This window comes from Pezoporus flaviventris, unplaced genomic scaffold (genome assembly GCF_033815535.1).
Source record: "Pezoporus flaviventris isolate CSIRO_AGI_PZ_B2104156 unplaced genomic scaffold, CSIRO_AGI_Pfla_v1 ptg000007l, whole genome shotgun sequence".
In the NCBI taxonomy this organism is placed as follows: Eukaryota; Metazoa; Chordata; class Aves; order Psittaciformes; family Psittacidae; genus Pezoporus; species Pezoporus flaviventris.
The window spans coordinates 90,356,520-90,371,554 of NW_026892555.1; the positions used below are offsets into that span (position 1 = coordinate 90,356,520).

Here is a 15,035-nt window from a genome sequence, read left to right on the forward strand (position 1 = left end):
CATAATGAGGCAATTTCCAGCCTTGATGCAGCATGTCCCAGCCCCTGCACAGGACAGAGCCTTGTAATGGGTTCTCTGGATAGGAAGGTATTTCTCTAGCAATTGGGCACAAAGAGCTGGAACAGAATGAAGTGCTTTGGCCGGATTGCCTTTTTTTCCCCTCTGCTTTAAATGGAAAGAAGATGTTCTCAGAAATGCCTGTCTTTCTCTCCATTACCCCAAAGAATAGTTGTTTTTAACTATTTCCACTGAAACACTTGGGCTCTCTGTATCTTGCTGGGTAGCTTTTTTTTTTTTTTTTTTAACTCTAGAATATTACAGGCAGCTGTATCTGGCAGTGATATTTTACAGGAAAAAAGGACTGTGTTGCCAATGTTCAAAGCAAATGAAAGAGCAATAACAAAATAACCAACCTTCTTGCAAAAACCTGAGGGTCTCAAATAGGATTTCAGTTTGAAATTCTGGTAATGAAGCCTCCTTTGTGTTAGAAATGTGTCTCTGGCTGTTCCCATGAAAACCGTCCTAAATTTGGCATGCTCAAAGCCTCAGAAAAATTTCCATTGAGACGCATAAGAATTTGCTAGCCAAAATCTCTGGTGATTGTGTGTGGAGTGGGTATGCTCATCCCTTCAGAATGATGTTCTTGCTTAGGTTCCGGAGCCCATGCTTTTATGGCTGAGATTAATATTTAATATGCTAGAGGTGATAGAAACTGGGCTGCTCTCTTCAGAGCGGGAGGGATGATGAGCTGCATCCTGTCTTTAAGAATCCAGACTCTGTGTGTGCAAACCACGCAAATCGGTTTTACTGGCAGTGTCGCATTACAACACCAGCCTGGCAAATGGTATCCCTAAAACACAAAACAAAGCAAAACACCAACAATTTTAGAAAACCCCCAACCAAACCTCCTCCTGTATGATGACTTAATTATTGCAGATGTTTTTTGTGGAGAAAGAGTGGGCATGCATCAGCCTGGGGCTGGGAGAGCTTATTGCAGTCCTGGCATTTATGGCATGGAGAGAACTTTTCTCCAGGGCTGCTGGTACCTTTCCTCTGTTGGTGTTTTCCTTTGTGGTCTTGGCTTATCTCTCTCAGTGCCTCTAATCACAGGGATGCTATTTCTCAAAGCTATTAGCATACATTGTCCCAGCAAATGTGAAGGGGGACCATGCAATGTAACTGTGCCAAGTGACCATCTCCAGACTTCTCTTGCTGTCACTGGGGAGGAAGGGTAATTTAAATTCTTCAGGGTTTGGATTTTCTTTAGCTGTATAGACTGTCATGATGTATTACAGGATGAAGGTTACAGAATGCTGAAATTTTTAAACACAGTCTAGTGAAAACAGTTCTGAGGAAATTCAGATTTTAGTGTGGACTCCATTAAAATTTCTTGAAGTCCCTGTTTTAAAAGGAGAATTGGAGGGGAATGAGTGGACAGAAAGTGGGACTCACTGTCCCTGGAGGTATTTTAAAGATGTGTAGATGTGGTACATGGCTTAGTGGTGGACTCAGCGGTGCTAGGTTAACAGTTGGACTTCATGATGTTAAAGGTCTTTTCTAACCTAAACAATTCCATGAGTCTATGATTTTTTAGCACCCTTTCTGTTATTAATGCAGCCCCTTTTGTAACCCAGGCAGTTTTAATGGATGCAGTAATAATACCAGAAGGTCATTACTTATCAGAATCCTGCTCTTGATAGACATTAATTCATGGAAATGTCTCTTTCCATTGGAAAAAAAACAAAACCAAAAAACAAGCCCAAACTTGCAATATTTCTTGTAAGCCATACTGCTCCTTTTATTTTCTTTTCTTTTTTTTTTTTTTTTAACTCTGGAGCTTTCTTTTCCCAAGTCTCTATCCCACTTCCCCAGGAATGGCTGTCACATGGATTGTTAGCTGTCTAGAGTGATGCAGAACAATTAACTATGGATTGTAACTTTGCTGTTCTAATAATCCATATTTCCGTCAAAACTGATTGCTAATAATGATCTTTACAGCAGATTATGGATTCCACTGAAATTAAATCTTAGAATGGTTTGATTTGGAAAGGACCTTAAGATCATCAGTTCCAACCTCTACACCTCACTCTAGACCATGCTGCCCAAGGTTCTGTCCAACCTGGCCTTGAACACTGCCAGGGATGGACCATTTACCTCTGCTTTGAGCAACCTGTGCCGGTGCCTCACCACCCTCACAGCAAAGAACTTCTTCCTTATATCTAACCTGAACTTCTGCTGCTAAAGTTTAAACCCATCACCCGTTGTCCTATCACTACAGTCTCTAATGAAGAGTCCTTCTCCAGTATCCTTGTAGTCCTCTTCAGATACTAGAAGGCTGCTATGAGGTCTCCACGCAGCCTTCTCTTCTCCAGGCTGAACAGCCCCAACTTTCTCAGCCTGTCTTCATACAGGAGGTGCTCCAGCCCCCTGGCCCCCTGATCATCCTCGTGGCCCTCCTCTGGACTTGTTCCAACAGTTCCATGTCCTTTTTATGTTGAGGACACCAGAACTGCACACAGTACTCCAACTGAGGTCTCACGAGAGCAGAGTAGAGGTCACGCTCCTTTTGATGCAGCCCAGGATACCGTTGGCTTGCTGGGCTGCAAGTGCACACTGAAGCTGGCTCATATTCATTTTCTCATCGACCAACACCCCCAAGTCCTTCTCTGCAGGGCTGCTCTGAATCTCTTCTCTGCCCAACCTGTAGCTGTGCCTGGGATTGCCCCGACCCAGGTGTAGGACCTTGCACTTGGCTTGGTTGAACTTCATGAGGTTGGCATCAGCCCACCTCACAAACGTGTCAGGGTCCCTCTGGATGACATCCCTTCCCTCCAGTGTCATGGACAGTGTCAGATGCTTTGCACAAGCCCAGGTAAACAACATCAACTGCTTTGCCCTTATCCATCAGTTCTGTAGCCCCATCATAGAAAACGATGCTAAAATAATGACTACACTTTTTTCTCTTTTTTACTGTTCTCTGTAGCTGTGGAAAATTTTGACCATCTGTGTGGTTCTCTGGTGATTTATTAAAGCAGTTATTTCATTCCCCCCCCCCCCTTTTCTTTTTCTTCTTTTCTTGCTGAAACTACAGCTGAGGAAGTGGAAAGACTGGCTGCAATGCGTTCAGATTCTCTAGTACCTGGGACTCACACGCCTCCGATCAGAAGAAGAAGCAAATTTGCCACTCTTGGGAGGCTTTTTAAGCCATGGAAATGGAGGAAGAAGAAGAGTGAAAAATTTAAGCACACTTCAGCAGGTAATAGTTGCGATCGGGTTGGTTTGTTAATCTGTAACTGTTTGCTCAACAAGACTAAAAGTTTGTAATGCAGCCGCAATTCATATACATTTTTAAGGTTGTTGAAACTTGGCTTGGAGAGATTTCTCAGATTCTAAGAGATCTTTAACTCTGTTATCAGCTTTTTCTTTTAAAAAAGGCAAAAACAACATTTTGAGTGCGCTGCATTTAAAGCAGCAGCTCACCAAAGCTGTATATTCAGGTTCTGCTACTAGAGCTAGAGGGTAACTCAGAAGAAATCTTGTAAGAAGAAATCTTGGGTAAGTGGAATAGTAGCATGAAAAAACAACTCTGGAGGATTTAGCCACATTCAAATTCCTTGTAACTGCTAATAGAGGAGCAAGAAAAATGCATGACAAAGGAGTTGACATTTTACTAAGTAACTTGCATAACCATAAATTATGACGTATGTCATTTGTTTTCTGAGAGAAACAAAACTCTCTTCCTGCCACACGCCTCCATATGCTATTGCTTTATAATGCTCCTGGTTTAAGACTCTTTTAATTGAAAAACAAGTATGAAAAATTGCAAAAGCTTATTTTTATATTGTTACTTGGTCTGAGCAAGAATTCCATATGCAGGAACTTATGCGTGTGGTAGAAGTTTGTACCTGATGTGTTTGTTTTCAAGCTTTGTGATCTATTTAGAAGATTTCTTGTCTTTATTCTTCCATGATGACTGATAATTACTACATGTGGTTTTGCAAGTCATAATCCTGGATTGTCTCTGAGAAGACGTGAATTTTCTTCTGATTTCTTACTATTCTTACTACAACTAGAAAGAAAGCAGTGAAGATCTTGCTCCTTCAAGTGCCAGAGGAAGCTTGAATTACAGCCCAGTTCCTCTCTGGCCTTTTTATTGTACAGTGAAAGCTTTAAGGCAGGAGACTTGACTATACCTTCTGGCACCCTAAAGCCTGTACTCCTGAAAATGGCCTGTAATTGCAGGAGAAGTCTCATTTAGCTAAGTGCAAATTCTTGCATAAGGTTAAATGCAGAATAAGAATTTTCAGGGTGTATATTTGAAGGTGTTCTTTACTGTGTGCTGTTTAAGCTGCTCGCTGATGTGTCAGACAAAGACTAATGAACTGGAATAGATGGCTATATTACACTGAGTGACAATCGTATTTTTTTACTTGACAGCTGAGAAGCTATTGTCACCAAAAATGATGTTTCTGCAAATCAAAAGGCTTATCTTTCATATTTTGTATCAGACATAACCACAATGAAGTGTAGCAGGATTTCCGTGAAAACTGTATATAGCTCAGGTACCTGTGGATGCTGTGGTGACAACTGCTTTGAAGCTAGCTCCTTCCAGCATGCTGGGTTAGTTGGATACAACTAGGAGGACAACCACAGCAGTTCAGAAGGTGCCATGGGTTGCCAAACCCTGCCTAGTATTTATTTGCATGGTTTATCCAGCTCTGGGAGGTGGGGCTGTGGTTTGACTGATTAGTTTTAAGATGGATTGAATACACCTACATAATCTGTTCTGGGCATTACAAGAAGAACCCATTTGCCATATCACTTGTAAAGTACATAGGGATTAAAAACAGAGTAAAAACTTGTGTTTCCTCTTCCCAGAGGTATAGGAAACTTTACCACACATTCCAATGTATCTCTTCCCCTAGAAAGAGGGACTATAGTCCCTGAAAAATGAATTTAAAATCTGGGTCTCCTGGTTGCAGGAGATTGTCGATTGCAGTACTAGATTTGATCTCAGTTGAATCCAAAATCTTTCTTTTAAAAAATAAATAAATTTAAAGAAAAAAAATCATCTCTGGTAAGCTATCAGTATCCTACCGCTGCTCTGCAGAATTGGTATTCCCGTCAGCGACCCTGCTACTAACTGCAGCAAAGTTGACAAAGATGTCAAATTTGAAGAGCACCCTGCGGGAGGCAGGGGAAGAAATTTACATCTGGACTGTATGAGAGGTGGGGACCCCAAGTTTTCATCATGCCCAATGCTGGGGAACATGAATCCACCAGCATCCTATCAGACCCATGTGGCAATTCAGAAGTATTGGCTGAACCTAAGATGTGACATACAAAAGAGTTTACACATGGAAAACTACCAGTTTTCTGCTGGTATTTCCATGGCCTCTCATCTAATACCTCTGATCTCACTGATAAAAAATATTTAATCTTTATAATAAATCAAAGGACAAGCTTATAAAATGGCATAATGAGAGACAGCATGAAACTTCGTAATACAGGCTTATTTTTTTCTAGTGCACTGATAAATGTGATGCTTGGAAAAAAATAAATTCCCATTAGTGTCCTACAGGCATGCACCCAAGCTTTCCACCTGCATAGAACATCAGTAATTATAAAAAAAAATAAATACTAATACAAGTATTTTATTGGGCTCTTATTTGCTGCAACAATAGATTCAATTATTTTTAATGTCAAAAGTGGTAAGGGTCAAAACACATGACCTTATCTGTTGAAACTTCCTTTGAAATTCATGGGAGTTTTTTCCTGGGAGAGCACTGGAAGAAAGAGAGAGTCAGGCTGGCATTTAAGATTGAAAGGGGTTGCCCTTTTCTTGAGAGTTCCAAGTGCTAACATTTTGTATCTGTATCTTTATCAGACTGAAAGCTCTGATTATTTATTCAGTGATGAATACTTTAAAATACAGTAAGCAAAAAAAAACCTTTTAGGTAATAGGTAAAATTATTTTCTGACACCTGGTAATTGCATGAGTTGAGATAGAAAATCTTTAATTTGATTGACTGAGGACCTTAACATTATGCTTATTATATATGGTTCCTTTCAGCACATCAGTACTCATATTGTGATGTTTGAGCGTAACAAGTCCCTCGTCCTCTGTCTTTTTTTATTGCCACTGACAAGTAGAAGGTTAAAAGGATGCATGTGTCATATACTTTGTATGTGTATAGGTAATGTTGGTTAGATATCCCTGAAGAGACTGCAGAAAGAACCAAAGTCTGACATTGCCTTGATGCTGACTTAGTCATGAAGGTGAAAGTTACGGGTTTGATGCAGACTTCTAATGCCTTTGCCTTGCAGTTGGTCCGTCTGTGAGCATCATCATTAGGTATGTTTTAGAGCAGCCAGAGCAGGTAGAAAAGATCATGCTATGGGGTGATCTGTTGCTGCAGATGGTAAGCGCCAGATGAGCCTGCATCTGGGGGTTGATTTGAGCAACCTCTTCTGCTGAAGGTGGAGTATTAAGAAGGTTGTTCAGGACATACACCATGAGTGACAGATGGGCTCAATCTATGAACAAGCTCAATCTCAGAGCAAGCAGAAGGGAGACTATACTGTGTGAGGGACACCAGTGTACCACAGTGGGACCAGAAACAAGTTAATTCTCACAGTAATCCTCCTCCTAGATAGAAGTGAAGCCTCCCCCCAGCAAAGAGTACTTTTGCAATGTCAGGGTTGCCAATCATTTTTACCACAGAGGTCTGATGAAAGTTCTTTGATAGATGCTGAAACTCCCACAGTACAATAGGAACACTCCTGACAGTGAAGTTTTATATACAGGGAGTTAGACAAAGAAATTAAGCTCAGCCACAATTATTCATGCTATAGTCAAAACTATGGTGTACTTTTTTAAACTCACCTAAAATTTCTTCTTGCACAGAAAGTGTGGAAACCTTTATTACCATGAGGGCTGAGGGCCCCTCATGGCAACGAGCAGTATGATAAAGCTGACAAATGTAGCTTCGGCAGCACAGGCAAATTTCTAAATGGCAAGATTATATCAGTTGATGGGACTGTTTCTTATAACTGATAAGAAGAGGAGCACTCTCACTTATGGCAGAAGGAGCCAGGAAGAAACAGTTAATTCTCTTTGCTCAAACATGTTATCTGACCTGGATGCAGCTGGGATGGTTCCAGCAGGCTGCACAAGGTTTTTAAAGCCATACTAGGTTCTCATCAAAGCAGATACCAAGAGAGTACGCTCACTGTCTCCTCAGCCACGCCTTTGCCATTGCTTTTAGTACCTTGATCTTGTTCTGCTTGCCTTGATGCGAATTTGAAAACAGTTCCTGCATGTGCTGTAGTTTTATTTCAGTTCCGTACATGTGGTGGTGAAGTGTCATTTCCTGGTGATGTTTTAGAGAATGAAGTGCTTATGAAATAAAGAAGCCTGAGGGAAGAGAGGTTCTGGTCTTACTTGAAATATTATTGAAGTTTTTTTATCACTGTATTCATCAAGAGCCAACTGCTTGCACCCTTTCAGAAAAAAAGTATTTCAGCTGCTTGCAGAGGTCTGAATAGGGGAAAATGTCTTATTTCACCATTCCCTGTTTCTGGTGACCTTCATTTTAAGGAATCGTTGTGTCCATCTTCCCCCATCCTTGCTTCCTGAGTTGCAGTGCTCAGGCAGATGGAAGGAGGAAGCGTGAAACTTGTACTTGAAGGAAACTGATTGTAATGAGAAGAGGAAAGCAGGAGAAGGTGAGAAATTAAGGAGTGTAGAGAAAGCTCAGCTATACAATAAGAGGGGGAAGGATTCAGCAATTTTTGGGTTAGGTCCATAGGCACCCTGTAAAATGAGCAGAGAAGGTCCAGTGTCAAAAGAAAGCTCCACAGCAGCTCTATTGCCATGTAGACAGTTACCTGAAACCATCAGTAATACTAAAGAAAGAAAATGAAATCTGTATCTCAGACTTTCCTCCTAGGTACTTTGAAACCTCCCTTCACTCATGTCACAGATCCCCCCATAGAAATACTTACAACTTTTTCCGCAGTGTGGTAAGGACAGATCCATCTTCCAGTGCCACAGCTCCCATCCCTGATATCCGTGAGTGATCTAACAAGCTGTGTCCTGTTCTGTGGCCAAAGAAAGACGTGACGGTGATTTCCTAGTCTAGCGTTTGGGGTGCTTTCCTGAGAAGACTGGAGACCCACTCCTGCTTCATTTGAAGCTTCATTTGCTTAGTGTGAAATTGCAGAGGGTGGTGTTAAGGAACCCATCTCAAGATGTAGGGCTGGGGAGTTTGAAAGTATAAAGACTGGGCCTGAACAATGTAAAGCAGGATATCAGAAGTGCCAAGAGGCAAATCAGTGTGACCCAGGCATCATCAGCTGAGTTGGAGAAGGTTGGGTTGGGGGACTAGGACTTTCAGGGCAGGTTCATGGGTTGATCTGCTGTCTAAGGGTCTTAGGACTCTTAACAGTTGTCTGTACAGAGGATGACAGACTTCTCTTTCTAGCAGCTACTCTGTTAAACTGGAACAGCTGAGGTCTCCGCACTGGATCTAAACATTGAAGCCCAGTACTGTAGACAGTGCCACAAAAGGCAGCATCTGGTCTTTTTCAGTTTGCTTTTTAGGGAGGGAATATATGCTCTACCATTTGCTTTCACTCCTGCTGGAGCCAATTAAAGAAAATCAAGTGTGCCAAAACAAAATCCACTCATGCAAGCTTTAGCTGCCCCACTCCCAGAATATGCATTAAACCAGCCATTCATTTTATGCTCAACTGCTACATTTTTAACTTGCTAAGCCTCAGTGCTTTGGTTTTTCCATCCAGAGTTACTAAAAAAGTGCTCTAAAAACATTCATATGTCAATGTGTTTATATAAGTTAAGTCTCCCAGTTAGCAGAGGGATTGTTTAAATTTGGCAACACTTACAGGCAAGGACTTTCAGTGTTTCTGATGAATAACAAGAAGAAAACAAAATGTGGTAAATCTGTGCAATTAGAGGAACTGATATTCATAAACCATACCCAGATCATTTTATCCCTACTGCTGATTATTTCTAACTACAATAGGTAAATATTTTGAACTTTACTCTCCAGAATATTCCAATCAGTTGAAATTCAGTGATGTGTTGCCAGTGCTGCTCTTAAACCTTCCTACTCCCTTCTGTTTTGCCGGTGATTGCCTCTTTTGTTTTCTCATGTAAAACTCCTGGGCTGTTAAACTAGTCAGAGTACCTATTTGGATGAGACCTTTGCTTGGGGAAGTGAAGGAGAAGCGCAGCCTGCAAACATGCCTGCCCTCACCTCTGCCTGTACCTTTGGGCAGGTGGCCTAAAGTGGGGAGATTTTCAGTGCTTTTCCCAAGTAACTTACCAGGTTGTTGAAATCTATCTGCAAAGGTCCTATGAAAGCAGTGGTTTTGTTTCTATTATTGGCTAACAAGGATAACTGTGTTTTAAAGAGCTTTATGGTCCCATTCTCTTCTCCTGAATTTTAATAAATACTGTGATCCCATGTGAAAGGTATTTATATTTCAGTTGCAATTCCTCCTATGCTTGCAGGCCAGACAGACTGTCTCTAGGTTTAGGTATGGATCCTGAAGTAATTATGATTTTTTTTTCCTTCACTCTCTTATTCTGATGACTTATAAATGTAATTCTGAATCAGCATGGAGAAAGAGAGTGGGGTCAGCCCTGCAGTGTAGCTGAGCCTGAGGTTACCATGAAGCCTGAAATACCCCAAAGTCCTGTTCACATCGATGACGAAGCTTGTTTATTAATAAATAGACTGTAAAACCCCCAGTGGTACTTTCAGTGTGAGAGAGTGAGCAGGCAATATGGATGCTGGTCCCAGCCAGGTATTTTTGCTGTGCTGGAGCAGCTCATAGAGCATTAACACATTGCTGAAAATAACTGATCATTTCCAAGTTTTTGGGAGGAGAGAGAGAAATGGCACTGATGCAAAACTTAGTCCAGACTTCAAAAAGGAGCTTCAGTTTTGTTAAACCCAGTAATACAACCACTTTCTAGACTTACCAAGTGCTTCCTTGTTCACTGCTTTGTGTATGTTTTTGAGGGAGGTGCTAATTGTCAGCCGGTGAAGAAAAGTGCCGTTTTGCAGGAACTAGGACTGTTCATGAATGAGCATCAACTTAAGCAAGTATCTTTGTCTGAAGGAAATTCCAGAAAATACACATACTATATTTTAGTCTTTTCTATATGAATCTTAGAGGAGCATTTACTCAAATTTACATTTACATTTCAAATTTGAACTAGATAGTAACAAGTATAGCTAAAAATCTGAATTTCAGATATAAAATGACCTGACAGACAGGAAAGCATTTAAGTCTGCTGAAATACTACACTGCTTGAGCCCAAGGACTGAATAAAAAATTAAAATGCATTTCATAGAATCATTTAGGTTGGAAAAGACCTTCAAGTTCATCAAGTCCAACTGTTAACCTAACACTGCCAAGTCCACCACTAAACTATATCCCTAAGTGCCACATCTTTTAAATACCTCGAGGGATGGTGACTCTGCCACTTCCTGGGCAGCCTGTTCCAATGCTTGACAACCCTTTCAGTAAATATCCAGTATACAATATCCAATTCCAATATCCAGTCTAAATCTCCTGTCCTGGGTTCATCAGTAGCAGTCATTTTTCTCCTTCTTGGTAGCTGGTGCAGTGCTGTGTTTTGACTTTTGGCCTGGGAACAGAGCTGATAACAATGATGTTTTGGTTTGGCCAAGGACTTTGTGAGCCTCACGCTCTGCCAGGGAGGAGGGGAAGCCGGGAGGAAGCAGAGACAGGACACCTGACCCAAACTGACCAAAGAGGTATTCCATACCACAGCACGTCATGCCCAGGATGTAACTGGGAGTTAGCCGGAAGGGCTGGGAGACTGCAGGGTTGGAGGAGGTATCGGTCAGTGCTTGGTCGGGCTGAGGGGGGCGAGTTATCGGTCGGCTGGTGCTGAGGTGATGTATTCTCTTCCCTTGTTATTTCCTTTATCATTGTTATTATTGGTGGTAGCAGTAGTGATTTGTGTTATACCTTAGTTACTAAACTGTTCTTATCTCAACCTGTGGGAGTTGCATTCTTTTTGATTCTCCTCTCCGTCCCTCCGGGAGTAGGGGGGGGCAAGAAGGGGGGGAGTGAGTGAACGAGTTGCCTGACTGGGTTTAAACTGCGACACCTCCCCATGCACAACTTGAAGCCATTTCCTCTTGTCCTATTGCTTGTTACCTGGGAGAAGGTATCCACCTCACTACAACCTCCCTTCAGGTAGTTGTAGAGAGCAGTAAGATCTTCCCTGAGCCCTCTTTTCTCCAGACTAAACAACCCCTAGACTGAACAACCCCCAGACTTGTGCTCAAGACCCTTCACCGGCTTCATTGCTATTTTCAGTTTTATTTTTGCTTTGGTCTAAAATTGCGTACTTGATGTATTTTTTATTTTGGAAATGAAAAAAAATTATATCCTACTTCTAAATGCATATTGCCCATAGCTTCTTTTTGCATGCACTAATATTTTCTTCATGTCTTTTGTGAAGCTGGCCAGAAGTTGCGCCAGAATTCACGGAAAATTATAGGACACATTTTTTAAAGTTTGTTCTTTTGCACTTCTGTAGAGGGAGCAAAACTAGCTTGTGTATTTGCTTGCTGCTGTGGAACCAGAGTTTGATGGGGCTTTGAGCAACTTGGTCTAGTGAAAGGTGTCACTACCCATGGCAGGGGAGTTGGAACCAGATGATCTTTAAGGCCCCTTCCATCCAAACCATTCTAGGATTATGGATCCACAGGGATGTTTAAAGTCAGTGACTGTTTTCAACCTTGCAATTAGATGAACAGCCCAAAGCTTATGGTGGCAGAAGGCACTTCATAGCAAGGGAAGGCAGTGGGTGAAGAAGTTTGCTTCTTTAATGATGGAATTATAAAATTATCAGCTTTTTTTAGATTTGTTATTTTAAGCAGATTAAAAGAATTCAGATGTGTTCGGAAGTTGCAGATCTGATTTGTACACAGGAGGCAGTTAAAGCAGTTGACTATTTTTATACTTGAATTGCCAAATAGAAGCTCCTGGTTCAAAAATGGGAGGTATAATCACTTCCCTGGGAGCATGTATTCCACCACAGAGCATCATTGTGTCTTTCTGAGATCTGCTGCAGAACATTTGGGGGATTAAGTAGTGAACTTTTCTAAGATGGACTGAAAAATGTATGAGACAAGGCCCTTAAATGTGTCCCTTCTCACAGGAAAGGGATGTTTAATGAGGCTGTTTGTTTTTTGTGCTAATTACATTTCCAGCTGTTATGAAGATTGTATGAGGCCGCCCAAACTGTTGTGATGCAACATAGTTCTGCAACAGTGTATTCCTGTTAAAATAATAAGACAACTAATTCATTAACAAATTTATAGCAAATTCTGAGGATTGAAAAATAGATGCTGTAGCATAAGCTTCTTCATAGTATATGTATTAGACAGCAGCATTCGTTGGAGATGTTTAAGAAGTATTTTACCAATGAATCAGACATAATGGAATATCTGGTTATGGGGAGAGAGGATGAGCATGTTTGGAAGAAGCTCAGTCTTGTGTAAAAAATTGTTGTATATCCTCAGCTGCTGTTGCTGTGACTCATGAATGTACAGTTTTTATCAGACTGTGTCCTTAAAGGTTATTTTAGAATGCTTTCATTTAAACCCAAAATGCGTTGAAGCTGCTTTTTATTTTTAGATTGCATTTGAAGCATGGAAATTAATTAGTATTTATCAGACTGTTGGCTTTTTGTTCTTGAAGTTTTTATTCCCCTTTTTAAAGATGTGGGGGGAAAATAGCAGTGTTTCACAGTGGCTTGGAGCCATGAGGCATCTGGTCTCGGATGAGATCAAAGTCTCATCAAAGACAACAGTGGGCAGCTGTAGCGCTAGGTTATCCCAGTGACCCAAAAACACTGCAGGTCTTTTCCAGCAGGATGCTGGCTGGTCACAGGATCCTGCTTTTAAGTACCTCATGCCCCAGATCATTTTTCTTATTCCATCAAAGCAGCAGCCATTGAATACTGCTGTGCAAATTTGTCATCCATCAGTAATCAGATGTTGTGCAGGTACATGTCTTCGAGACTTGGCAGAGTCCAACAGATTTGGACTGCACAGGCCAGGTGCTTCAGCTGGGCAAATCTGCTCAGTGATTCCATCAGTTTCTCCATACTTTGGTCAGAGATGAATATGGTCTTTTTTCTCCCAGAGCAACAGAGGAAAACCTCCCTTGCCTTTTAGAGACTGCTGCTGGGTAGTTTCCAAAAGCAGTATTTGTTAGATGTGTTCACTCAGAAGTGCTGTTGAGGAAGTTTTATTCCTAGAATACTGTTTTGATCTCACTCGGTGTTTCCCACACAGGGGAAATGAAGCAGGAATCCCTGAGGCCAGCATGATGCTATCTCGAGTGAGCCCTGCTCCATCAGTGACCTGATTGACATCTGACCCATGCTGTGTTTAGGAAATGGGTTGGTATTGTAATGCAAGCATGCAGCTCAGTGACTCTAATCTAATTGGGATTTTTTAATCAAAATAGCTACCCTTTATTTCCATGTCTGTGAACTTCATGAAAAAGGTACACACAGCTAAATGTATAGGGTATTGGCAACAGGGATGAGAACACCAGGTCCCCAGGGATCTGAAACATGGATGGCAGTCACCCAGTAAAAACCATTAACTTCATGAGCTCTTTTCAGGGGCTAATATGTTGAGGAATAATAAATAGTTGCTAGAAAGAGAAGCTGAATTAAATTACCCTGTGTACAGAGGTTTAATAAGAAAGATCAGATTATTAATTGGGAATCAGATTATGAATTGGGAATCAGATTATGAATTAGGAATCAAAGATAGCTTGATGAAGAACAGTTTCTTAGAAATCTTGGTCTAAGTCTTGTTTGATACAAGGGCTTGTTTATACATTGTAATTTGAATTATTTAAACTATAAATATGAAACAGATTAGTTATATCACCATAAACTCTTGGATGGATATTTATTCAGTTCATAAGCTCATTATTTTATTTTAATTCATTAAGGCCATTCAGTTCTGAATTAAAATGTCCACACAAACGTTTAATGTGGCATTGGTGATCCTCCTTGAATTACTTAATTCAGATTGCTTTTCTTGAGCGCCCATGTAAGTAGCCACAGGAGCTAATGTGCAGGAAGGAATTGAGTAACTACCACAAGAGATGGGATCTAGAGGCTCTGGTTGGTGAGAGCATATCTGATTACTTGGACTGATCCAAGGGACTGGCAGAAGAAGTCCAAGATGGTGATGAGAGCATTTAATGAAGAGAGGAAGCTGTTGCGCAGCCTTCCAAATCTGCTGGTAACTCATCCCGGTCTTGTGAACAACAGCTATAGATTATTACATTCTAAGTGTTGTAGGACTTACGTGCAATTTCACCAAGTCTCTTTTTTTGTTTGTTTCTTTGTTTGGTCTGTCCATGTGTAGGATTTCTTCAGAACTGCAGTTTACTAAGTCAAGTCATTTAGAGAGAATCTTGGATTCCAGTAGCAAAAAGAATTATTAAAAACCCCATGTGGATGTAGAAGAAAGTCTTGGAAAATAAAAGCAGGGGGGAAATCTCAAGTTCTTGTTAGAAATTAAACTTACAATTTTAAAGCAACCTACAGATACTCTGAATATTTATATTTTGCTTTATTGATATCAGTTACATTTTCAGACTAATGTTTCAGTTTGATAGTATGTTGTCTGTATAAAAAAGATAAGAGTAGTTAAAAATAAGACTTATTTTGGTTTCCATTCCATTTATTTGTATAGGCCAAAGATCTAATACTTTGTAATTACAAAGTTGTGGTTGTTAACTGCATCTGAGTTGTTTATTAGCTACAGGATGTCCCACACTTTTAGATAAAACTAGTGGTGGAATAAATGGATGACACTGAACATCACTCAGTATTCCTTTTGTTCTTGCTGGAGTAGCAGATGTACGTTTCTAGGCCAGAAAATGAAGTATCTCAGTCTATTACTTTTCAGCTGAATATGTACACATAGATT

General features: G+C 40.7%; 1 protein-coding gene across 9 annotated transcripts in view; it reads left to right on the top strand.

Moving 5' to 3' along the window:
* Nucleotides 1-15,035, top strand: part of PHACTR1 (phosphatase and actin regulator 1) — a 315,221-nt gene that overhangs the window by 188,663 nt on the left and 111,523 nt on the right. For all 9 annotated transcript variants that reach the window (XM_061449475.1, XM_061449478.1, XM_061449477.1 and 6 more), the window contains one exon: nucleotides 3,092-3,256. In XM_061449475.1, the coding sequence (XP_061305459.1) occupies nucleotides 3,092-3,256 (165 nt within the window). The remainder of the gene's footprint in view (nucleotides 1-3,091; nucleotides 3,257-15,035) is intronic.